Source organism: Papio anubis, chromosome 3 (assembly GCF_008728515.1).
Source record: "Papio anubis isolate 15944 chromosome 3, Panubis1.0, whole genome shotgun sequence".
Classification (NCBI taxonomy): domain Eukaryota; kingdom Metazoa; phylum Chordata; class Mammalia; order Primates; family Cercopithecidae; genus Papio; species Papio anubis.
The window spans coordinates 141,603,140-141,629,813 of record NC_044978.1 but is presented as its reverse complement, the minus strand read 5'-3'; the positions used below and the strand labels follow the sequence as shown (position 1 = coordinate 141,629,813).

The 26,674-nt window shown below is 36.8% G+C and overlaps 1 protein-coding gene across 1 annotated transcript in view; it reads left to right on the top strand.

Annotated features, from left to right (window-relative positions):
* Nucleotides 1–26,674, top strand: part of STPG2 (sperm tail PG-rich repeat containing 2) — a 280,442-nt gene that overhangs the window by 147,127 nt on the left and 106,641 nt on the right. Inside the window, exons 7-9 of the mRNA XM_031664617.1 lie at nucleotides 3,475–3,582; nucleotides 8,929–9,088; nucleotides 17,840–18,000. Of these exons, the coding sequence (XP_031520477.1) occupies nucleotides 3,475–3,582; nucleotides 8,929–9,088; nucleotides 17,840–18,000 (429 nt within the window). The remainder of the gene's footprint in view (nucleotides 1–3,474; nucleotides 3,583–8,928; nucleotides 9,089–17,839; nucleotides 18,001–26,674) is intronic.

Genomic DNA, 26,674 nt, shown 5'->3' with positions numbered 1-26,674 from the left:
TTGGAGCTTATTTCTAAGTGGCTTATTAAATCCGAAACCTAGCTTTTTAGAAGCAAGGACCTCATTTGATTGTTCTATGTTATTTTAGTGAAGGAAAGTTCCATAACATTAGGATCTTTACAAAAAAACAGAAGAAAAAAAAAGGAAGTATTTCTTGAAGGATTCAAGATTTCATTTGTCCTTTTATGCAAGAAAGTCTTCTTAAGTTGAAGTATATTCATTTATAATTCACATGTAATCTTTTCCCTATGATCCCTAGTAGTGACCACTTATTCAGTTGTTGAAAATAGTAGAAAAGTAATTCTGGTTTGTTAGTAGCTGATCATTTTGATCACGTTGGCCTGTATAGCACTCTCCCTTTATCTGCACCTTTACCTCCTGTGGTTTTAGTTACTTGTGGCCAACCATAGTCTGAAAATATTAAATGGAAAATTCCAGAAGTAAACAATTTGGTTTAAAATTGCACACCATTCTGTGTAGTGTGATGAAATATCTCAACTTCTTGCTTTGTCCCACCTGGTAGGTGAAGCCCGTTAGTCACTTAGTAGCTATTTTGGTTATCAGATTGACTGTTGGGGTATTCCAGTGCTTGTGTTGAAAGAACTCTTATTTTAACTAATAATGGCTCCAAAGTGCAAGAATAGTGATGCTATCAAGTGGGATATGACAAAGAGAAGTTGTAAAGTGCTTTCTTTGGAAAGATGAAAGTTATTGACAATAAGGAAAGAAACAAATTACATGTTGAGGTTGCTAAGATCTGCAGTAAGTATGAATCTTCTATCTGTGAAATTGTGAACAATATTTATTATAATTGTTCTATTTTATTATTAATTATTGTTATTAATCTTTCTGTGCCTAAAATATAAGTTAAACTTTATCATAGATATGTATGTATAGGAAAAAAAACTTAGTTTATATAGGGTTTCATACAATCCTCAGTTTCAGGCATTCGCTGGGAGACTTGAAACCTATCCCTTCTGGATAAGGAAGGACTACTGTATAGGGAGAAGAAGGATATTGCATATCTGTATAGCTTCAGAAAACAGGCTAACGCTAGGTATTTGAATTTATACACCCCATATTTCTATATTTATTGCATATTTTGCCGGTTTATGTAGCCACAGAATTTTGTAGAAGTTTCTTTTCTTCTGAACTTAACTTACTACAAGTTGGTAGATAAAAAAAATCTTATGTATCATTGCTGGAGTGCATCTTTTCTACCAGCCAGCAAATAATGGCATGAATCTGCTCATTTGAGCCAAGGTGTCATGAACTTTTGGATAACTTTTTAGAATCTAACCTATTTAAAATAAAAGATACTTCTGTATTAGTTTTTCATAAATTTTTAGTTTCTCCTTTTTTTTTCTCCCAAATTATCAGGTTAAAAAAATACATAGGATTTACATATTTTATCATAATTAGAAGTGGCTGGCCAGGCACAGTGGCTCACGCCTGTAATCCCAGAACTTTGGGAGGCCAAGGCGGGCAGATTGCTTGAGCTCAGTTCAAGACCAGCCTGGGGAACCTAAGACCAACATGGCAAAAACCCATCTCTACAAAAATTAGTCGGGCCTGGTGGCGCATGCCTGTGGTTCCAGCTACTCAGGAGGCTGGGGTGGAGGACTTCTTGAGCACGTGAGGCAGAGGTTGCAGTGAGGTGAGACTGGGCCACTGCACTCCAGCCTGGGTAACAGAGTGAGACCCCATTTCAAAAAATGAAAAACGGAAACAACAAAAAATAAGAATTAGAAATGGCTAATGCACTTATTTGGAGCCAGATTATTTTCAATAGGAACTCATCATCAAATTCATAATGTAGTCAGTGGAAATCTAGGATTCAATTCATGTACACATCGATTCTTCTTGCAAATATTTTATTTTATTTTTTATTTTATTATTTTTTATTTTTTTTTTTGAGACGGAGTCTTGCTCTGTGCCCCAGGCTGGAGTGCAGTGGCATGATCTCAGTCTTCTTGCAAATATTAACTGAACCCTACTGTGTTTCAGGTACTCTTCTATACTCTAGAGATATAGCAGTGAGCAAAACAGAAAAAGAAAATGACCCGGACTTTCTGGAGCTTAGAGTATAGCAGAAAATCTTATTTTGGATAGTAATAAATGATATGCTTAAAAACAGCAGAGAAGGGAACATAAATTGTTTGGAGGTGGTAATGAAATTTTAGATTGGGTGGCCTGGAAATGACTCATTGAGAATGTGACATTGTGTAGTGACCTGATTATAATGAAGGAGTAATCTGAAGAGAACATTTGAAGCAGACAGACTGCCAAATGCCAAGGTCCTGAAGCGGATATATGCCTGATCTGTTTAAGGAAGAGATGTAGCAAAGTGAATGAGGGGAGAGAGAGGTAGGAGATGAGGCTAGAGAGGTAATGTGTGTGTGTGTGTGTGTGTGTGTGTATGTGTGTGTAATTCAGACCGTATTAAGGATTTGGCTTGTGTTCTGAGATTGGCAACCACTGGGTGGGTTTGAGAAGCAGAGTGATACAATCTGACTCGGATTGTGCAACAGCTCCTTCACTAGCTGCTATGTCAGTAGATTGAAGATGGACAAGGATTGGAGCAGGGAACAGTTAGGGGACTTTTACCGTAATTCAGGTAAGAGATGGTGGTGGCTTTGATCAGAGTGGTAGTTGTGGAGGTGGAGAAGTGGTTGGATTTGGAAATATTATAAAGATAGAAATGACAGGATATAATGATAGAACTTCATTATACATCTAATTTATAAGCCAATTATTCAATTAGTAAATCAAGGAGTAATTCTTTCAGACAAAGAAAAATAATTTAGGTATGTATGAAGCAGAAGATTTGAATCTAACTTTGTTTTTTTAATATAAAAGGTACTTTATCAATGTACTTAAAATATTTGATGATGAATAAATAGTACTTCTTAATATTTATTTATATGACTAAGAAAATAAAAAACTCAACCTCAGAACTTACTGAATTAATTCTTATCTGTTATAAAGTATCTAGTTAAAAGCTTAATTTCTTACTGTTATCATATGTAGTGAAACTATTTCCTAAAGCCTATTTGTTGGAAAAAACACATTGATTTACATACATTTAAAAAAGACAGTACAAAATTTTTTAGAGATGAGCTAGCTGTATACTTTTAAATGGAAGAACTAGAGAAGTCATTTTTCTTTCATTTTAGTATTTAATCATGTGAAGAACTGGATTTTTTTTTCTGAGCTTTATCAGTAGAGGGCAGCAAAGTTTCAGGTAGTGTGTTTTTGGGTTCAAGGGCTGCTTCGCTAAGGAAATTTTTTTTTTTTTTTTTTTTGCTGCTCTTAAGTTTGTTCCAGCTTGCCTTTTAATGTAGTGCTTTGGTAATATTATATAGGAATTCACTTAAAAACTCTGTGACTGTGGTTCAGATATTTAGCCAACTCTTCCCTTAGGTGCTATAGATCCTTTCTTAATGAGAACTTGTATTTCTTTTTGTGATTTAGGGAGTACCAGGGCCTGGAAAATATGATATTAAAAGTCAATTTCAGAAGACAGAAAGTATGACACCAAATGCAAATGATGCATCCCCTGCTTTTCTTTCTCAATCCCAGGTAATGGTCTACAGTCATTTTCATATATTGAGTCTCATAGGCATAATGTGAGGCCAGCAATACATTCAGTGATGTTTAAAGGTTATAAGAAGAAAAGTGATATTTAAGCAAATTGGAAATAGACATGGTCTGAGAAAAATATATTACCAAAACATATTGGTAAAATGAACTGAAATAAAATTAGAAATACACAGATGAATATTTGAATAGAACCATCTATTAAACATTTTCTATTAAGCAAATTTGCATATGTGAATGTTCAATTCAGTTTATAAGAAATGTCTTCTTTAGTCTTTTTAAAAATATGCTTTGTTAATGAATGTGTGGAGTGTTAACATGTAAGCTATATAGGCTTGCATCTCTTTCTGAAAAGGTTCTGAGGGCATTCTGTGGAGCCTGGCAATAGGTCATTTCTACAATTGCCACTGGGACCTTCACTAGTGATACAACAGTCATAGAATATATTTTGCAGTAACCATTTCACATACTCCTAGGAATATACTAAGAGCACTTGAAGGTATCTGACATATTTGCAAGGCAAGACAATTATAATACTAGCAAACCTTTATTATGTGGCAGCCTCCAGACCAAAGTAATTGTGAAATTTATCCACCTATGGTATGTACAGCTGTGATTATCTTATTTAACTTGGGAAGATTATTATCCTTCAGGTGACTATAGATGACTACTTTGATTTTATTGTACTTAAGAGACACCTCCTTGGAGACAAGTAGATAGATTGCAGGTATATTTGGAGCTAAAATTAACATGACTTTTTAATGGGCTAGATGTTGTTATGAGGGACTGGGAGGAATCAAGAATGAATACTAGATTTCTGCATCAAGCAACTTAATGATACTTAAGGTACTACAAGAGATGGATGTGGGGAAGACAGGATATTCTCTGTGTGTGTGTGTGTGTGTGTGTGTGTGCTCGCGTGCGCTTGCACATGTGCCTGTGCATGTATGTGTGCCCTTGATTTTTTAAAAGTACTTTATACTGTTTCTGTTAATCTGATATATAGCCCTAACCTTATATCACTTGACACAATCATATTTTAAAATATATTTTTAGAAATAGAAAAGAATATTATATCAATTTGGTTTAAGGGGATAATGGGACAAAGAATAATGGTTCTGCAGTAAAAGATATGGAAGAATTAAAACTAAACAGGATAACCTACTAGGGGTAGTGTTAATGTTTATTTGAATGTGAATATATATATATATATGTATATGATTATGATAGAAAAAGAAATAACACAATTAACAAAGTAGACTTAGAGCACAGAATTTCTGGTTTGTAGAAATAAAGACAGATACATTTCTGAGATGCTTATTTTAGTTATTGATTTAGGAGTTGTCAGGCATTTTATCTAAATGCACCGAATTGCCTTATGTCTTCAATTATTAATTTTAAATACATAGTATTTCCTTTATGGCAATGGCTCTTAACTCGGGATGCACATTAAAAACATCTGAGGATTTAAATACATTCTGATACCCAAGTGCCAACATGCCCTTTGTTCTTCCTTCCAGAGATTGATTCATGTGGTTCAGAATAGGGCCTAAACAGCAATATATATGTTTTAATTCCTCAAGTAATTCTAATATGCAGTCACGGTTGAAAATTATCATTTTAAAATTTCACTTAGCATCTAAAATAATAAGATAGTATTTAGGAAAATAAATTTGAGACTCCTTTTTTGTACTTCCAGTAATAAATTGTTATTTTAGTAGTGTTAATATTTACCTACTTTACACAACTCAAAAGAACATATATGTTGTACTATATTTTTGTCTAAGAAATATAGGAAAATAGGAAAACATACACATAACTACTTGGCTATATAAACACGATGAAGATAAACCAGAAAACAATGATGTTAGTTATCTACAAGGGATGGTGAGGAGGTAAAGTGCAAGCACTGGTATGCTGCTGTTTATTTGTACTGGCTTGCAAGAGCCAACTGTTAAGTTTCCAGGAGTTTTGCAAGCTGGTTGACATTACGTTGGTAGTGTGAAATTAGCCACTGCTGTGGGTGTATTTACACCATGGAAATCAGCAAATGTTGCAAATTGAGACTTTTCTGTCCCAAGTGGTGCAGCATCCCCAACAGGGGGCGTAACATTTCTTTGACTACACTTTAAAAAAATACGTATTTTATCTTTTGGAAAGATTTCAATGTTTTATATATTCAAAAATAAAAATAAATCAGTAAGAATGGGAAAAGTTAATAACTAAACTGAAAGCAAATGGAAACAAATGAGGCGGGTGGGTTACTTGAGGTCAGCAGTTTGAGACAAGCCTGGCCAACGTGGCAAAATCCAGTCTCTACTAAAAATACAAAAATTAGCCAAGCATTGTGGCATGCACTTGTAATTCCAGTTACTCAGGAGGATGAGGCATGAGAATCTTCTGAACCCAGGAAGCAGAGGTTCCAGTGAGTCTAGAGATCCCGCCTGTGTGAAGGAATGAGACTCTGTCTCAGAAAAAAGAAAAAAAAGAATTGGAAACAAATTCTTAATTATTTTTAGTAGGTTGATTTATTGAGATGGTATGGATAAAGCAATCATAAAACTATCTTAGATATATCACAAGTTTGGGCAAAAAAGTTGATATTCTGAGGTATGGTTTTCATTGTTAAGGAAGGTGCATACAATAATGGATGGAGGAGGTGAAAGAGGACCTTGTGGGATGGATTTGAAGGTTTTTATGTGAACTCATGATTTTTAATATATATTTATATGTATGAATATATGCATATATATGTCACATGTAAATGTATGTATGTTCATGTGTCTATGTATGAGTGTATATATGTATGTGTGTGTTTCTCTCTCTCATTCTCTGTGAATGTGTGTATGTTCTAGCTCTGTCTGCTAAATGAACCAAGAAGCAAAGATACCCCAGTAGCAAAGGACACATCTTGTGCCCAGATCTTGGTCTCTAATTCTGTTCCTACTGAAAGAAAAAGGATTCCTCAGAAAAATAACTGATTCCGGGGTAGGTGGAAGAGGAAAGTGTAACACTTTATGTCAGAAAGTAAGTTCTAAACAAAATAATGATGAGAGCATATCACAGTGACATAGGAAACAACATGAAGTGCCCCCCATTGGTTCAATAATAAATTATGAATCATTAATGTTGGCATTCATGAGTCAATATGGATAATAAATAGACAACTAAGTACAGTTGTCCTCTGAACAATGCACAGATTAGGGATGCCAACCCTCCATGCATTTGAAAATCTGCATATGATTTTTGACTCCTCCCAAACTTAGCTACAAAGAGGCCATTGTTGACCAGAAGCCTTACCAATAACATAGTCAAGTCACATATATTTTGTATGTTATATGTGTTATGTACTGTATACTTACAATAAAGTAAGCTAGAAAAAAGAAAATGTTATTAAAAATCACAAGGAAGAGAAAATGTATTTACTATTTATAAAATGGAAGTAAATTACTATAAAGCTCTTGTCATTACATTCAATAGACTAGGAGGAAGGAGAAGAGGAATGGTTGGTCTTGCTATCTTAGGGGTGGCAGAAAGTGAAGAAAATTTGTATATAAGTGGAACCACATTGTTCAAACCCATGTTGTTCAAGGGTCGACTATAGATAGGTAAGTAGATAGCTAGATAATGAAGTAAATAATTGAAGGAGAAGGGAGAGCACTTGCTTTCAGTAGAATGTTAAGTACTTACTATAAATATAGAGACAGTGTTAAATTTGATCAAAATTAAAATTACCAGTGAAGGCCAGCAGACATCATATCTCCAGATATGATATCCTGGGAAAGCCATGCATCACCTACCAAGTAGTCTGTCCAGAAATGTATAACCTGGATATAATTATGAGGCAATATCAGGTAAACCTCAAGTAAGTAAGATTCTATTATACAAAAGGGTGATTCTCCCAAAATGTTAAAATCACAAAACACAAAGGAAGGCTGTAGAAATGTTCCTACATTAAAGGAGATAAAAGAGACATGATGACTAAAGCAATATGACTCTAATCTAGATTATGTACTGAAGGGGAAGAATGCAATAGAGGCCTTATTAGATCAGCTGACAAATTTGGAATATGAATCCTAGATTACATGAAAGCATTAGATCATTGATACATTTACTGAAGTTGATAACTGTACTGTGGATATGTAAGAAAATATCCACATTTTTTTTCTAAATATATACTGAAGTATTTATGGGTGAAGAACCATGACATATGTAACTTTCAAAATATGTGTGTGTGTGTGTGTATGTGTGTGTGTGTGTGTGTGTATAGAGTAAGAGAGACAGAGACTGGAAGAGAAGGACAAACAGACAAAACAGAGATAGAGCTGGCAAAGAAAAAAAGGCAAATGAGGTAACATGATAATGGATGAATCTGGGTAAAGGTTATACACATATTTTCTGTATTACTTTTATTCATTCATCTTTTCTGTAAATTTGAAATTATTTTCAAATAAAAAGTTAAAAAGATTATACAATGCTAGCTCACACCTGTAATTCCAGCACTTTGGGAGGCTGAGATAGGCGGATCACGAGGTCAGGAGATTGAGACCATCCTGGCTAACACAGTGAAACCCCCGCTCTACCAAAGACACAAAAAATAGCCGGGCATGGTGGCGGGCACCTGTAGTCCCAGCTACATGGGAGGCTGAGGCAGGAGAATGGCGTGAACCTGGGAGGTGGAGCTTGCAGTGACCCGAGATCGCGCCACTGCACTCCAGACTGAGTGACAGAATGAGACTCCATCTCAAAAAAAAAAAAAAAAAAAAAGATTATACAACGCTGTATCTCATGAGTTCATAGTTATATATATATAACATTTTTTATATATATGTTAATAAGTTTATAAGTTCAACTGAATTGATAAACCACTGAATCTAAGATTTTTTTTTTGAGATATCTAATGATATTGTTGAGTTAATTGAATATACATGTTGAGGAACTTTTTCAATAAATATAATTTGATCACATAAAATAAAGGGTTAGATCATATAGTTTTTTATTTATATTAACTGGCAGAATATTTTGAGTATGATAATTATCCCTACACTATCATCTAGAATCTCATGTTGAGATTATTTCCTTCTAAAAGTCTGTCTGCCTTAGTAAGGCACGTAATACATTACTATATTAGTATTTAGGTGATTTTACTAAAAGCTATATATTTTATGTTTTGATGGGTACAAGATCTTAATTCATCTACATTTTCTTCACTCCATTAAGAAATAAATTAAGTACAGATGTTATATTACTCAAAAGGCAGCTTTTAACTCATGAAGTATCAAAATGTACTATAGTTTCTTAATGGCACATTTTCCTGTTCTTCACTAGAGATTTTTACCTGTGAAATCAATCACCCCGGCTCCAGGCACATATAATGAGTCTCGAACTGCTCTCAAGTCCTTGAAGAAAACATCAGGACTGAAAAATATTCCATTTGGTCAAAGTGCTGTTCGATTCACACAGGACATCAGGACAGAGGAAATGCCAGGTTAGCAATTTATCTCTGTATGTCTACTCTTTGGCTTTATAAAGTAACTTAATGTTCTTAACAAGATGGATACACCAGAGAGTATGTTTTCTTTTTTGTCCTATGGTTGGTGTCATTTTAAGTCAACATTTTTTAAAGCATTCACTATACATTAAACACAGATAAATAAAAATAATACACAGTTTTAGTAAGATTTCAATTTAACATTCTGCACTTCTTAATTATAATTTTCTATTGTTTTTCTTTATTTGGTAAATTTTCTGACTTTTTCTTGGCAGATGAACAACATAATATATCAACTATGTGGTCACTATTAGTAATATAATTTATGATGTTCAGTTTTGTTAAACTTTTTATTTCAGAGGTTTACAATCACATGTTCTGGTATTCTCAGTGGATATTCTAGTGTTCAGAGCTAAGAATATAGAATCAAAATAAATTATAAAATTGCTGACATACAGTTCTGGGTATCTATTGCTGTACAACAATCTTAGTGGCTTAAAACAACAGGTTTTTCTCTTATATCTCATTATTTTGTGGGATGGCTAGAAGGCAAGGCTCAGATGGGTCCATTATTCAAAGTATGTACTTAGCTCCAGCATGGCTGCCTCAGGGCAGCCTGACATTTAATGTGGCGGCCTAGGGTTCCATGAGACCTGACCAGATGCTGCGAGATTTTTTATGACCCAGCCGCAGAACTCTCAGGATATCATGTCTTCTGCATTCTGTTAGTTAATTAAGTCACTCAGAGTAGCACATATTGATTGGAAGGACATGAAACTTTATCTTTCAGTGAGAAGAGTAGCAAAGAATTGATGGCCAGTTTTAATCTATATGACCAATTCCTTGGCCACAAAAATATTTACATTGTTCCTACATGCACCTACTCCTTCTCAAGGACCCAAAAGTTTCATGTAATTATGTCATAATTTCACAGTCCAGGATAATTTTTTAAAAAATGTTTTGAGACATGATCTCTCTCTCTCTCTCTGTCATCCAGGCTGGAGTGCAGTGGTGAGAACATAATTCACTGCAGCCTCCAGCTCCTGGCTCAAAGGATCCTCCTGCTTCAGCCCTCTGAGTAGATGGAACTACAGGCTCCTGCTACAATGCTTGGCTATTTAAAAAAAAAAATTGGCCGGACACGGTGGCTCACACCTTTAATCCCATAATTTGGGGAGGCTTAGGCAGGTGGATCACGAGGTCAGGAGATCGCGACCATTCTGGCCAACATGGTGAAACCCTATCTATACTAAAATACAAATATTAGCTGGGCGTGGTGGCGCACATCTGTAGTCCCAGCTATTGGGGAGGCTGAGGCAGGGGAATCGCTTGAACCCGGGAGGCGGAGCTTGCAGTGAGCCGAGATCGTGCCACTGCCCTACAGCCTGGCGACAGAGCAAGACTCCGTCTCAAAAAAAAAAAAAAAAAAAGTGTGGAAATGAGGCCTCCTTTTGTTGCCCAGGCTGTTCTTTAACTCCTAACCTCAAATGATCTTTCCACCTCAGCTCTCAAAGTATTGGCATTACAAGCATAAGCCACAACTCCCAGCCCCGGATCTTGTCATCTAAGTTAGGTGTAGGTACAGATGAGGATCCTTGTGTGTGGTTCTTAAGGTACAGCTCCTTCTCTATAAGCAGAACTGTGAACCAAAGAGAGGGTTGTTTCATTCACCATAAGGTGGTGGGAGAGATATAGGATGATCCGATCAGACACTCCTATTCAGGAAAAGGGAAAACTGGAGGCCCACAACAGTCACAGTACCATAGCAATTCTGAAATTCAGCTGGGTACATATTAGCATTTCCTTGATGAGGATCCAGTAAGACTCTCTGGGGGGAATGATTTTCTGTGGTTCTTTATTCTGCCTTTTATGCTCTTGGTTCTTCTCTGAGTCATCATTTTTCTCTATGAAATAGACTGTGTTTGCAGCTGTAGCTTTCTCAGCCTGCTTCTATCAGCTTCTTTTCATTTTTACTCTTATTGTCTCTTTTATTCTTATAAAACCTTTGAATTTCTGATTGTATTAATTTATAATCAAATCCACTAGGTAAAAGCCACACTTACATTTTCTTAGAAAACTTTTTAAAATCACCTGTGAGACTGTTACATGTTTTGTATCACCTTTGTCTATTTTGTCTCTTTTGTATCACCTTTGAGACTATTGTTTTTAACACCCTTAGGCTGTTAGGGCATCATTGTCTAAGTGAAAAGCGTCTAGGATACAAGACCTTAAGATTCTTAAGGCCCCTTTTCGAGAGGTTCTATGAGGGATTACCATAACTATTTCTAAAAATTAAACAAAAGATCTTACAGCCAAATCCTGCTTTATGTCTTTGCCTTTAAGCCACTTCTTTCTTTGAGAGATTTTTGTTGTCTGGATAGACTGGGGATGAAAAAGAGTTTATTTTCAAATCTAGGAAATTCTAGTTCCTTTCTATTTCTTACACATTCTCCTTGAAAAGTTAACAGTTTATTACTTTTTATTTATTTATTTTTAACTTTTATTTTAGGTTCAGGGGCACATGTGTGGGATTGTCATATAGGTAAATTTGTGTCATGGGGGTTTCTTGTACAGACTATTTCATCACCAGATATTAATCCTAGTACCCATTAGTTATTTTTCCTGATTCTCTCCCTCCTCCCACCTTCCACCATTGCTAGGCCCCATTGTCTGTGATTCCTCTCTATGTGTCCATGTGTTCTCATTATTTTGCTCCCACTTATAAGTGCAAACATGCGGTATTTGGTTTTATGTTTCTGTGTTAGTTTGCTAAGGATAATGGCCTGTAGCTCCATCCATGTTTCTGCAAAGGACATGATCTCATTCTTTTTTATTGCGGCATAGTATTTCATGGTGTATATGTACCACATTTTCTTTATCCAGTCTACCATTGACATGCATTTAGGTTGATTCCATGTCTTTGCTGTTGTGAATAGTGTCTCAATGAACATACACGTGCATGTGTCTTTGTAACAGAACAGTTTGTATTCCTTTGGGTATATACCTAGTAATGGAATTGCTGGATCAAATGGTAGTTCTAGAAAACTGAACACTGTAAACTCTTTCCCTTCTATCTATACCTTCTCACACATGGATAAAAGGAACTATTGGCACTTTGACATTCAGCCTTTTCCTTAGTTAGAATCCAGCAGTTCATTAGGTATTTTCTTCATTACCTCAAGCATTAGTGTTACTAAAATTTCTGCCATTGCATAATACCAGTTAGCATTTCCCCATCCTCTAATAACATTTTCCTCACTGTCTTTCAAGTCATCACCAACAGTCTCCTCAAGGCCTTTATTCTAACTCATCAGGTTGCTCTACTTTCTGATCGATTGCCTGATTCCAAAGTCACTGCCACAAATTTTAGAGTTCGGTTATAATAATACACTTGGTATAATTGTTTGCTACTCATTCCACGGAGAGATTGAGTCTCTCTTATCCCCTTCAGTTTTGACTAGCCCTGGTGCTTTCTTGACCAATGCATGGAGTGGAAGTGATACTCTAGCACTTCTCAGATAAAACCATTTGCTTTACAGATTGACCTGGGCCTCTTGAAACAGTTGGTCTTGGAACCCTGAGCCTCTATGTTGAAGTACAACTACTTTAAGAGTGCCATTTGAGGTTAGCTCAGTAGTGTTTATCATTGTAAAGTTGAAATAATCAAAAGGGTCAGAATCCAGTTTAAGAGAGTTTATTCAAGTGCAAAGGTTAGAAGAGCTATTCAAGTAACACAGACTCCAAAGGAATGGGGTCAGTGCTCCAAAGGTGAAAAGGTCTTGCTCTTATATTCTTATAGTCAGATAATAAAGAAATTTAATAGGATTATAACATTTTTTAAAAAGCTGGTTTATGAGTTATAGCAATTTGATTAGTTATAGCAGTTTAGCTATAGCAGTTTTCCTTTTCCAATTTAAAAGAGTGGATTTAATATTCCATCCTAGACAATGCGATAGTCATGAGATCTTTGTGTCAGAGAAGTAAAAGGAAAGTTAAGCTATAATGAAGATCAATAGTGGAGAGGCAAGGGGTCTTCTCTGGCACTTTTTAGTATTTTACAGTATTTTAGAAAAAAATGTGGATAAAGAAAAGGTGAATCTATAATCAGAGGAACAAAAGTTACAGCTGTCTGTCATGTGATTCAGGTTGCATAAACACAATCCTTTAAGGCTCAAAATAGTTTAAAGTTCCAACAGCTTTGATTTTGAGTTACTTATTTATATATCATGAATCTGAAATCCAAATTATTTCTAAATATTAACTTATTGCGTCGCCCAGTTACTCTAAGATTGGGTCTTACTGTCAGTTTGATGGTCTAGTATATTACAAATAAAATATTATACATTCTTCAAAGTTAGTTTATTTATAAAGGGCAAGTTAAATTAAGAATGAACTCTAAAATGTAATCTAGAATCTTATATGTTTTAAGGATTAGTAAGAATGGTCGTCATGGAAATATGATTTCTTTTCATGTAATTATTAGAGTACAGTAATGAATTGGACTTGTAAAGCAGTCATAGAGCAGATTTGACCACCTAATGTGGAGCTCCAGAATGTTTTCTGTTATAAGGCACCCCTAAACCTTTTAACTCCCCCATAGCAGATCTCATCTGGGGTTCCTGGGCATTTCTACACTTAATAACTCTAAGATAAATATAAGAAAGTTCTAATGTGAATGAACCATATGATCAGAATGGCTTTCCAAGTCAGAAGCTTAATGAGGTAGTACCTGAGATGTGTATGTCTGAGGTCCCTAGCCCTGAGGATGCTATATTAAGTACTTAAGCTCTCCTGCAAAGTGCTATGTTATGCTCTTGAGCCAGAAGGGAGATAGATTTGACATAGTTACTTGTTATTTGTATATCTTAAGTGGTGGCTCAAATAGTTTTCATTATACTTTCTGTTTATCATTTTCCTAAACATTACCACTGGAAGAATGTTGAAAGGCGGCAGGAATAACATGTATTAGTGCTTAGGTTTTTTGAGAGTTGGCACAACAGAATTTTCATAGATATTTTTAGGGAATAGAATAGAACTGGAATATTTGAAAAATTGGAAAGAGTTTGTTTACAGTTAGAGAGAAATCTTATATGTCTCAGAAGTATGAAGGATATTTCTATGCAGAAAGATTTAATCACTTTTAGATCTGTAATGAACCGAAGTGACATCTAAGCCAGTACTAACCAATGACACTCTTTTGTCAACTGTTTCCTGCCTGTGATGAGAAGAGGTCCTACCAGAACATAAATCAACACAGCACTCTCTTCATTCGGAAAGACTAGTTACAAAATGCTTAGTGAAATAGTCAATTTACATTTAGTTGTAAACCCCTTATCTTGTAGATTGTTCTTAGACAGATACTGATCTAATCAATTCCTATTATTTTTAGATGAGGAACTTGAAGCCCAGAAAAACAAATGAGATCTAAGTGAAGTTTCATATCTATTTAGTGGCAGGACTAATTTATCAGAATGCAGATAACATGAGTACAACCAAGTTAAGTGTTCTTTAAGCATATTATATTGCATCTGATAGATATTGCTGCTCACTAGAATTGATTTTTTAAACAACATACTCAAGTATTTGTTTTAAGTATTTGACTGTCTTGATACAAACTTTTCAACAGCATAGAAAGTTGTATTATTTTGAATGAAAAATATATGAACCTAAATTCACTCAGACTACCACTGTGGAAAATATTCCAGGTTATGAATATGCATAGAAAAGTAAAAGGCAAAAATTAAAATAACTTTTGTGATAGGGAGGTCAAGTGATATGATATATTAATTTTTTTGTGAAATTTATTTTAATGCTGCTATATTATTCTTTGAAAACTTAGTGTTGAGATTTATTTATTTATATCTGCTCTATTGAGGTATACCAAATACATAATAAAAATTATTCATTTAAATGTACAATTTGATGAGTTTTGGTAGATGTATGTAGTCAGGCAATCACAATTACAGTAATGTTTTGGAGCACTTTAATCATTCCTAAAACGTTTCTTCATGTTCCTTTGCAGTTAATCTCTATTCCCACTGTGGCCCTAGGAACTGTTTCTACTGCTATGATTTTATCTTTTCTAAATTTACATAAAAATGGAATTATATATTATTCAAGCTTTTGAGTCTGCCTTTTTTAACTTATGATATTTTAGAGATTCATTTATATTGTTGTGTTTATCTTTCTTTTTTATCGCTGAGTAGTATTCCATGGTTTGGGTGTAGCACATTTTGTTTACTTATTCATCAGCTGATGGACACTTGGATTCCTTTCATTTCTTTTGGGAAAATACCTAGAAATAGAATTTCTGGTCATATGGCAAGTATATTAGCCTGTGGTCATGCTGCTGATAAAGACATACCCAAGACCGGGCAATTTACAAAAGAAAGAGTTTTAATGGACTTATAGTTCCATGTAGCTGGGGATGTCTCACAATCATGGCGGAAGGTGAAAGGCATGTCTCACATGGCAGCAGACAAGAGAAAGGAGCTTGTGCAGGGAAATGCCTGTTTTTAAAACCATCAGATCTTGTGAGGCTTATTCACTATCATGAGAACAACACAGGAAAGACCCACCCCTATGATTCAATTACCTCCCACCCGGTTCCTCTCAAGACACATAAGAATTGTGGGAGCTACAATTCAAGATGAAATTTGGGTGGGGACAGAGCCAAACCATATCATTCCACCCTAGGCCCCTCCCAAATCTCATGTCCTCATATTTCTAAACAAACCATGCCTTCCCAACAGTCCACAAAAGTCTTAACTCATTCAGCATTAATTCAGAAGTCCACAGTCCAAAGTATCATCTGAGACAAGGCAAGTCCCTTCCAACTATGAGCTAGTAAAATCAAAAGCAAGTTAGTTACTTCCTAGATACAATGGGGGTACAGGCCTTGGGTAAACACACCCATTCCAAGTGGGAGAAATTGACAGAAACAAAGGAGCTACAGGCCCCATGCAAGTCTGAAATCCAGCGGGGCAGTCAAATCCTAAAGCTCCAAAATAATCTCCTTTGACTCCATGTCTCACATCCAGGTCATGCTGATGCAAGAGGTAGGTTCCTACAGTCTTGGGCATCTCCAGCCCTGAGGCTTTGTAGGATACAGCCTCCCTCCTGGCTGTTTTCATGGGCTGGTGTTTTGTCTGTAGCTTTTCCAGGCACATGGTGCAAGCTGTCGGTAAATCTACAATTCTGGGGTCTGGAATACAGTGGCCCTCTTCTCACAGCTCCATTAGGTGGTGCCTCAAGAGGGACTCTGTATGGTGACTCTGACCCCACATTTTCCTTCTGCACTGCCCTAGCAGAGGTTCTCCATAAGGGCCCCCACCCCTGCAGCAAACTTCTGCTTGGACATACAGGAATTTCCATACATAGCTGCCAAGGCTTGGGGCTTGCACCCTCTGAAGCCACAACCTGAGTTCTATGTTGGCTCATTTTAGCAATGGCTGGAGTGGCTGGGATGCAGGGCACCAAGTCCTTAGGATGCCTATAGCACCAGGACCCTGGACCCAGTCTACAAAATCACTTTTTTTCTCCTAGGCCTCTGGGCCTGTGATGGGAGGGGCTGCCATGAAGACCTCTGACATGCCCTGGAGACATTTTCCCCATTGTCTTGGGGATTAACTTTCAGCTTCTCATTACATATGCAAATTTCTGCAGCCAGCTTGAATTTCTCCTAAGAAAATGGGTTTTTCTTTTTCTATCACATTTTTCTATCAGGCTGCAAATTTTGTGAACTTTTGTGCTCTGCTTTCCTTATAAAACTGAATGCCTTTAACAGCACCCAAGTCACATCTTGAATGCTTTGCTCCTTAGAAATTTCTTCTGCCAGATAGCCTAAATCATGTCTCTCAAGTTCAAAGTTCCACAAATCTCTAAGACAGGGGCAAAATGCCACCAGTCTGTTTGTCAAAACATAACAAAAGTCACCTTTGCTCCAGTTCCCAACAAGTGCCTCATCTCCATCTGTCCATCTGCGGCCACCTCAGCCTGGACTTCATTGTGCATATTGCTATCAGCATTTTAGTCAAAGCCATTCAAGAAGTCTCTAAGAAGTTCCAAACTTTCCCACATTTTTCTGTCTTCTTCTGAGCCCTCTAAACCATTCCAACCCCTGCCTGTTACCCAGTTCCAAAGTTGCTTCAACATTTTCGGGTATCTACAGCAGTGTCCAACTCTACTGGTACCAATTTATTGTATTAGTCTGTTTTCATTCTGCTAATAAAGACATACCCCAAACTGGGCAATTTACAAAAGAAAGAGGTTTAATGGACTATGGTTCCACATGGTTGGGAAGGCCTCACAATCATGGCAGAAGGTGAAAGGCATGTCTCACATGACAGCAGACAAGAGAAGAGAGGTCGTACAGGGAAACTCCTATTTTTAAAACCATCAGATCTCATGATATTTATTCACTATCACAAGAACAGCATGGAAAAGATCCACCCCCTTGATTCAATTACCTCCCACTAGGTTCCTCCCATGACACATGGGAATTGTGGGAACTACAAACAATTCAAGCTGGGTTTGGGTGGGGACACAGCCAAACCATATCTGCAAGTATATGTTAACTGTATAAAAATTTGACTAAATTTTAAAATGTGACTATGCCATTTTGCATTTATGCCAGAAATACGTGAGGGTTTTTTCTAAATAAAAAACCCTTAATTAAAAATTACTCAGTTCAAAAGATGCATATAAAAGCATGCTTATTCTTATATATGATACTTTTAATAATTTTAGGTCCTGGATTTTATAATATCTTGAACAATACTATAATTGCCAGTGTTAGAAATATCTGCTCAAAGAAACAGAAGAAAAGTGCATTTGGTTCTTCTGCTCCTCGGACTTTCTTCTTGGTTCAGAAAGAAGCTTCTGCTACCCCTGGGCCTGCTGATTATCAGGTAATACATTCATACCAAAATAATATTCTTTATGTTGACTATCAAGCTCTTAGGGTTCTCTTGAAATTGCATGTTATAATTAATAGAAAAGGATGTAAAATAGTTATTATAACCATATTCCATATGTTAAGGAATGTAGAAGAAATATTGAACATATTAAGTAATAGAGAAATGGCAGAAATAAAAAACACAAATTGAATTTCTAGAGATGAAAAATATAGTGTTTGAAAACATATGCTCTTGGGATGTGCTAATGGGAAGGTGATCAGAATGGTGAAGGCACGTAAGTTTAAACCATGTAACCCAAAGAACATTTGAAAAAAATGAAGATGCTTAATACAGGGAAGTGAAGACTTAGGGAGAATAAACTAGACAATTGATTTTAAAATGGAAAGCTTTCTAATTTGGAGAAAGTTCTGTGTGACACATGGAATTCTTTTTTTATTATGATTTTATTTTATTTTATTTATCTTTCATTATACTTTAAGTTCTAGAGTGCATGCACATAATGTGCAGGTTTGTTACATAGGTATACATGTGCCATGTTAGTTTGCTACACCCATCAACTCGTCATTTACATTAGGTATTTCTCCTAATGCTATCACTCCCCCCACCAACCACCCCATGACAGTCCTCAGTGTGTGATGTTCCCCACCCTGTGTCCAAGTGTTCTCATTGTTCAATTTCTACCTATGAGTGAGAACACGTGGTGTTTGGTTTTCTGTTCTTGTGTTAGTTTGCTGGGAATGATCGTTTCCAGCTTCATGTCCCTGCAAAGGACATGAACTCATCCTTTTTTATGATTGCATAGTATTCCATGGTGTATATGTGCCACATTTTCTTAATCCAGTCTATCATTGATGAACATTTGAATTGGTTCCAAGTCTTTGCTACTGTGAATAGTGCTACAATAAACATATGTGTGCATGTGTGTCTGTATAGTACTATGACTTATAATCCCTTGGGTATGTACCCAGTAATGGGATGGCTAGGTCAAATGGTATTTCTAGTTCTAGTTCCTTGAGGAATCACCACACTGTCTTCCACAATGATTAACTAATTTACACTCCCACCAACAGTGTAAAAGCTTTCCTATTTCTCCACATCCTCTCCAGCATCTGTTGTTTTCTGACTTTTTAATGATCACCATTCTAACTGGCATGAGATAGTTTCTCATTGTGGTTGTGATTTGTATTTCTCTAATGATCAGTGATGATGACCATTTTTTTGTGCCTGTTGGCTGCATAAATGTCTTCTTTTGAGGATATCCTTTGTCTACTTTTTGATGGTGTTGTTTTTTTCTTGTAAATTTGTTTAAGTTCTTTGTAGATTCTGGATATTAGCCCTTTGTCAGATGGGTAGATTGCAAAAATTTTCTCCCATTGTGTAGGTTGCCTGTTCACTCTAATAATAGTTTCTTTTCCTGTGCAGAAGCTGTTTAGTTTAATTAGATCCCATTTGTCTATTTGGGCTTTTGTTGCCATTGCTGTTGGTGTTTTAGTCATGAAGTCCTTGCCCATGCCTGTGTCCTGAATCATATTGCCTATAGGTTTTCTTCTAGGGATTTAGTGGTTTTAGTTCTAACTTTTAAGTCATTAATCCATCTTGAATTAATTTTCGTATAAGCTGTAAGGAAGGGATGAAATGTCATCGTTCTACATATGGCTAGCCAGTTGTACCAGCACCATTTATTAAATAGGGAATTCTTTCCCCATTGCTTGTTTTTGTCAGGTTTGTCAAAGATCAGATTACTGTAGATGTATGGTGTTATTTCTGAGGCCTCTGTTCTATTCCATTGGTCTATATCTCTGTTTTGGTACCAGTACTATATTTGCTGTTTTGGTTACCGTAGCCTTCTAGTATAGTTTGAAGTCAGGTAGCATGATGTCTCCAGCTTTGTTCTTTTTGCTTAGTCTTGGCAATGCAGGCATTTTTTTGGTTCCATATGAATGTTAAAGTAGTTTTTTCCGATTCTGTGAAGAAAGTCATTGGTAGCTTGATGGGGATGGCATTGAATCTATATATTACCTTGGGCAATATGGCCATTTTCATAATATCGATCCTTCCTATCCATGAGCATAGAATGTTCTTCCATTTGTTTGTGTACTCTTTTATTTTGTTAAGCAATGGTTTGTAGTTCTCCTTGAAGAGGTCCTTCACATCCCTTGTAGGTTGGATTCCTAGGTATTTTATTCTCTTTGTAGCAATTGTGAATGGAGTTCACTCATGATTTGGCTGTCTGTTTGTCTGTTATTGGTGTATAAGATGCTTGTGATTTTTGCACGTTGATTTTGTATCCTGAGACTTTGCTGAAGTTTCTTATCAGCTTAAGGAGATTTTGGGCTGAGATAATGGGGTTTTCCAAATATACAATCATGTTATCTGCAAACAGAGACAATTTGACTTCCTCTTTTCCTAATTGAATGCCCTTTATTTCTTTCTCCTGCCTGGTTGCCCTGGCCAGAATTTCCAACACTACGTTGAACAGGAGTGGTGAGAGTGGGCATCCCTGTCTAGTGCAAGTTTTCAAAGGGAATACTTCCTGTTTTTGCCCATTCAGTATGATACTGACTGTGGATTTGTCATAAATAGCTTTTATTATTTTGAGGTACATTCCATCAATACCTAGTTTATTGAGAGTTTTTAGCATGAAGGGCTGCTGAATTTTGTTGAAGGCCTTTTCTGCATCTATTAAGATAATCATGTGGTTCTTGTCTTTGGTTCTGTTTATATGATGGATTATGTTTATTGATTTGCATATGTTGAACCAGCCTTCCATCTCAGGGATGAAGTCAACTTGATCTTGGTGGATAAGCTTTTTGATTTGCTGCTGGATTCAGTTTACCAGTATTTTATTGAGGATATTTGCGTCAATGTTCATCAGGGATATTGGTCTAAAATTCTCTTTTTTTGTTGTGTCTCTGCCGGGCTTTGGTATCAGGATGATGCTGGTCTCATAAAATGAGTTAGGGAGGAAATCCTCCTTTTCTATTGATTGGAATAGTTTCCGAAGGAATGGTACCAACTCCTCTTTGTACCTCTGGTAGAATTCAACTGTGGATCTGTCTGGTCCTGGACTTTCTTTGATTGGTAGGCTATTAATTATTGCCTCAATTTCAGAGCCTGTTATTGGTCTATTCAGGGATTCAACTTCTTCCTGGTTTAGTCTTGGGAGGGTGTATGTGTCCAGGAATTTGTCCATTTCTTCTAGGTTTTCTAGTTTATTTGCATAGAGGTGAATATAGTATTCTCGGATGGTAGTTTGTATTTTCTGTGGGATCAGTGGTGATATCCCCTTTATTATTTTTTATTGCATCTATTTGAGTCTTCTCTCTTTTCTTCTTTATTAGTCTTGCTAGTGGTCTATCAATTTTGTTGATCGTTTCAAAAAACCAGCTCCTGGATTCATTGATTTTTTGAAGTTTTTTTTATGTCTCTGTCTCCTTCAGTTCTGCTCTGATATTAGTTATTTATTGCCTTCTGTTAGCTTTTGAATGTATTTACTCTTGCTTCTCTAGTTCTTTTAATTGTGATGTTAGGGTGTCAATTTTAGATTTTTCCTGCTTTCTCTTGTGGGTATTTAGTGCTATACATTTCCCTCTACACACTGCTTTAAATGTGTCCCAGAGATTCTGGTATGTTGTATCTTTGTTCTCATTGTTTTCAAGGAACATCTTTATTTCTGCCTTCATTTTGTTGTTTACTCAGTAGTCATTCCGGAGCAGGTTGTTCAGTTTCTGTGTAGTTGCACGGTTTTGAGTGAGTTTCTTAATCCTGAGTTCTAATTTGATTGCACTGTGGTCTGAGAGACAGTTTGTTAGAGTTTCTGTTATTTTTGCATTTGCTGAGGAGTGTTTTACTTCCATCTATGTGGTCAATTTTGGAATAAGTGCTATGTGGTGCTGAGAAGAATGTATATTGTGTTGATTTGGGGTGGAGAGTTCTGTAGATGTCTATTAGGTCTGCTTGCTGCAGAGCTGAGTTCAAGTCCTAGATATCCTTGTTAACTTTCTGTCTCGTTGATCTGTCTAATGTTGACAATGGGGTGTTAAAGTTTCCCATTATTATTGTGTGGGAGTCTAATGTAGGTATCTAAGGACTTGCTTTATGAATCGGGATGCTCCTGTATTGGGTGCATATATATTTAGGATAGTTAGCTCTTCTTGTTGAATTGATCCCTTTACCATTATGTAATGGCCTTCTTTGTCTCTTTTGATCTTTGTTGGTTTAAAGTCTGTTTTATCAGAGACTAGGATCACAACCCCTGCTTCTTTTTTGCTTTCCATTTGCTTGGTAGCTCTTCCTCCATCCCTTTATTTTGAGCCTATGTGTGTCTCTGCATGTGAGACAGGTCTCCTGAATACAGCACACTGGTACATCTTACTCTTTATCCAATTTGCCGATCTGTGTCTTTTAATTGGGGCATTTAGCCCATTTACATTTAAGATCAATGTTGTTATGTGTGAATTTGATCCTGTCATTATGATGTTAGCTGGTTATTTGGCCCATTAGTTGATGCAGTTTCTTCATAGCATTGATGGTCTTTACAATTTGGCATGTTATTGCAGTGGCTGGTACCAGTTGTTCATTTCCATGTTTAGTGCTTTGTCTAGGAGCTCTTGTAAGGCAGGCTTGGTGGTAACAAAATCTCTCAGCATTTGCTTGTCTGTAAAGGATTTTATTTCTCCTTCACTTATGAAGCTTAGTTTGGCTGGATATGAAATTCTGGGTTGAAAATTCTTTTTAAGAATGTTGAATATTGACCCCCACTCTCTTCTGACCTGTAGGATTTCTGCCAGTGGAGAGATCCGCTGTTAGTCTAATGGGCTTCCCTTTGTGGGAATTTGAATGTTTGCTTCCCTTGCTAGGTTCGGGAAGTTCTCCTGGATAATATCCTGAAGAGTGTTTTCCAACTTGTTCCATTCTCCTCATCACATTCTGGTACACCAATCAAATGTAGAATTGTTCTTTTCACATAGTCTCATATTTCTTAGAGGTTTTGTTTGTTTCTTTTTTCTCTAAAATTGTCTTTTCACTTTATTTCATTAATTTGATCTTCAATCACTGATTCCCTTTCTTCCACTTGATTGAGTCAGCTATTGAAGCTTGTGCATGCATCATGAAATTCTCATGCCATGGTTTTCAGCTCTGTCAGGTCATTTAAGGTCTTTTCTATCCTGGTTATTCTAGTTAGCCATTCGTCTAACCTTTTTTCAAGGTTTTTAGCTAGCTTCCTTGCAATGGGTTCTAATGTGCTCCTTTAACTTGGAGAAGTTTCTTATTACCAAGCTTCTGAAGCCTACTTTTGTTAACTCGTGAAAGTCAGTCACTCAGCTTTGTTTTGTTGCTGGCAGGGAGCTGCAATGCTTTGGAGAAGAGGCACTCTGCTTTTTAGAATTTTCAGCTTTTTGCTCTGGTTTCTCCCCATCTTTGTGGTTTTATCTACCTTTGGTCTTGGATGGTGACCTACAGATGGGGTTTTGGTGTGGATGCCCTTTTTGTTGATGTTGATGCTATTCCTTTTTGTTAGTTTTCCTTTTAATAGTCAGGTCCCTCAGCTGCAGGTCTGTTGGCGTTCGCTGGAGGTCCACTCCAGACACTGTTTTCCTGGGTATCACCAGCGAAGGCTGCAGAAAAGCAAATATTGTAGAACAGCAAATATTGCTGCCTGATCTTTTTTATGGAAGCTTCATCCCAGAGGGGCACCTGCCTGTATGATGTGTCTGTCAGCCCCTACTGGGAAGTGTCTCCCAGTTAGGCTACGCAGCGGTCAGAGTCCCACTTGTGGAGGCAGTCTGTCCATTCTCAGAGCTAAAATGCTGTGCTGGGAGAACCACTGCCCTCTTCAGAGTTGTTAGACAGGGACGTTTAAGTCTGTAGAACCTGTCTGCCGCCTTTTGTTCCACTATTCTCTGCCCACCGAGGTGGAGTCTATAGAGGCAGTAGGCCTGGCTGAGCTCCGGTGGGCTCTGCCCAGTTTGAGCTTCCCGGCTGCTTTGTTTACCTACTCAAGCCTCAGTAATGGTGGACATCCCTCCCCCTGCCTGGCTGCAGCCTGGCAGGTTGATCTCAGATTTCTGCGCTAGCAGTGAGCAAAGCTCTGTGGGCATGGGACCCACTGAGCCAGGCATGGGAGAAAATCTTCTGGCCTGCCTGTTGCTAAGACTATGGGAAAAGTGCAGTATTTGGGCTGGAGTGAACCAATTTTCCAGGTACAATCTGTCATGGCTTCCCTTGGCTAGGAAAGGGAAATCCCTCAACCTATTGCACTTGCTGGTTGAGGTGATGCCCCTCCCTGCTTCAGCTTGCCCTCCATGGGCTGCACCCACTGTCCAACAAGTCCCTATGAGATGAACCAGGTACCTCAGTTGGAAATGCAGAAATCACCCACCTTTTGCGTCAGTCACGCTGGGAGCTGCAGACCAGAGATGTTCCTATTCAACCATCTTGGAATGGCACTACATATGGAATTCTGTCAAGACCAATAGGTGAAAACTGTAGACATTCATATTTCAATTCAGTGAAAGTTATAACTGAATTTTATGTAGTGCAGTTTTAAGATGTATAGTGTGATTTTAAGGGAACAATGAAAAACAAAAATCAGAAAAAATATGTGTAACCATTTAAAGGTAAGAATTGTTATATAACTACTTTGAAATCTGTTGCCCTTAATTGCTGATACATGAATTGTTATTTGTTTTATTATACATACAATTTATATTTGTGGGATTAATTCTTATAATTTAGATATTAATTTTTTCAGGTTTTTAATGTTTATTAAAACTTATTTTTCTGAGGGTTTTCTATGTAACTGTGCTCAAATAAATTTATTTTCTGTGTAAACATCTATTTTTATTCTTTTTTTTAATCATTAAGAGACAATTCTCCGTGTGTTTTGTGTTTCTACACACCTTTGCTTGCACCTCCTTTTTAAGGATGATTGTACAGCAAACAGCCTTCGGAGATACAATGTCTCCCTCCTCAGCAAAGGGTGTGCTTACTGCTCATTATAAAAGATTGAGGTTCCCAGAGCTCATAGTTTTTCTCCCATTTTGTGTGCTGGTATTTATTTTGCCCCATCTGCCTTGTCCCCAGTAGGACTTTAGGGCAAGGAGGACTGATGCAAGTGTGCTGTTCTCATGCTGTTTTTTATGCCATGAGGAATAAAGTCCTTTGTCTCTGACTCAGGAGTTTTGCATTTTTCTGTAAAACTGTGGCAGGTCACCTCAGTAACATGAAGTAGGGCAAAATTTCAGACCCATCACAGTACTTCCTATTCACATATAATTAACTTATAGACATTTTTCTTTTATTGTATTTTGCTCCCACAGCTCCTAGTAGTGCATCTGATGGCCTCCTCAAAACAGCTCTCTAGTTTCTGTCAATTTAATTTATTTTTCATTAAACTTACCAGTTCATTTAATAATGAACAAGTTTAACATACCTACATGTATTCTAAATTAATTTTTTAAGTTGTGAGATTTCTAGACTTTCAGTTTGAGTTTCTGTCATCAACCTTTGATATTTGTCTTTAATTTCTGTTCTCTTTAGTCTATTGTTCTGTTTCTGTTGTTCATTTAGTCTGATATAGGTATACATAAATATATGTGTGTATATATTTCGTGTGTGTGTATGTATGTATGTATGTATTTGAAATAGGGTCTCACTATGTTGCCGAGGCTGGAGTGCAATGGTGCAGTTATGGCTTACTGCACCCTTGTCCTCCTGGGTTCAAGTGATCCCCCTGCTTCAGCCTTCTGTGTAGCTGGGACCACAGGCATGGGCCATTACACTTGGCTATTTTTAAAACATTTTTCATAGAGATGAGGTCTCACTTTATTGCCCAGGATGATCTTGAACTCCTGGATACAATTGATCCCGCGGCCTCTGCTTCCAAAAGCATTGGGGTTACAGGGGTGAGCCACCACACCCGTTATATATTTTTAATTGTAGTAAAAAACACGTAATGTTAAATTTATAATCTTAACTATTTTAAGTGCTAAGTATATTTTAAATCTATTATGAATGTTAATAGTTTTTAGAACATTTCTGCTATATTTTGTTTAAAATGTACTAACAGTTCATTATTCTTAGTAACCTGACATTTAGATAAAAATAATTATAGTTTTTTTTTTTCTTTTTTGAGATGGAGTGTTGCTCTGTTGCCCAGGCTGGAGCGCAATGGTGCGATCTCGGCTTACTGCAACCTCTGCCTCCTGGGTTCAAGCGATTCTCCTTCCTCAGCCTCCTGAGTAGTTGGGATTAGAGGCACGCACCACCATGCCTGGCTAATTTTTGTATTTTTAGTAGAGATGGGGTTTCACCATGTTGGTCAGGCTGATCTCAAACTCCTGACCTTGTGATCCACCTGCCTCAGCTTGCCAAAATGCTGGGATTACAGGCGTGAGCCGCTACACCCAGCCAGAATTATAGTATTTATTCTTCACTATAGATATTGAGAAGCCTAGCATGGTGATTATTAGCATGATCTCTAGACTCAGAGTGTTTGAATATACGTTTTTGCTCTGCCACTGATCTTCGGCAAGTTATTTAAACTCTTTGTGCTTAGCAAAATGAATACCATAATAGTACATACCTAAAAGTGTTGTTGCAAATACTAAGTGAACCAAAAAACACTTTGAATATCTTCTGGCACACAGTAAGGACTCAGTAA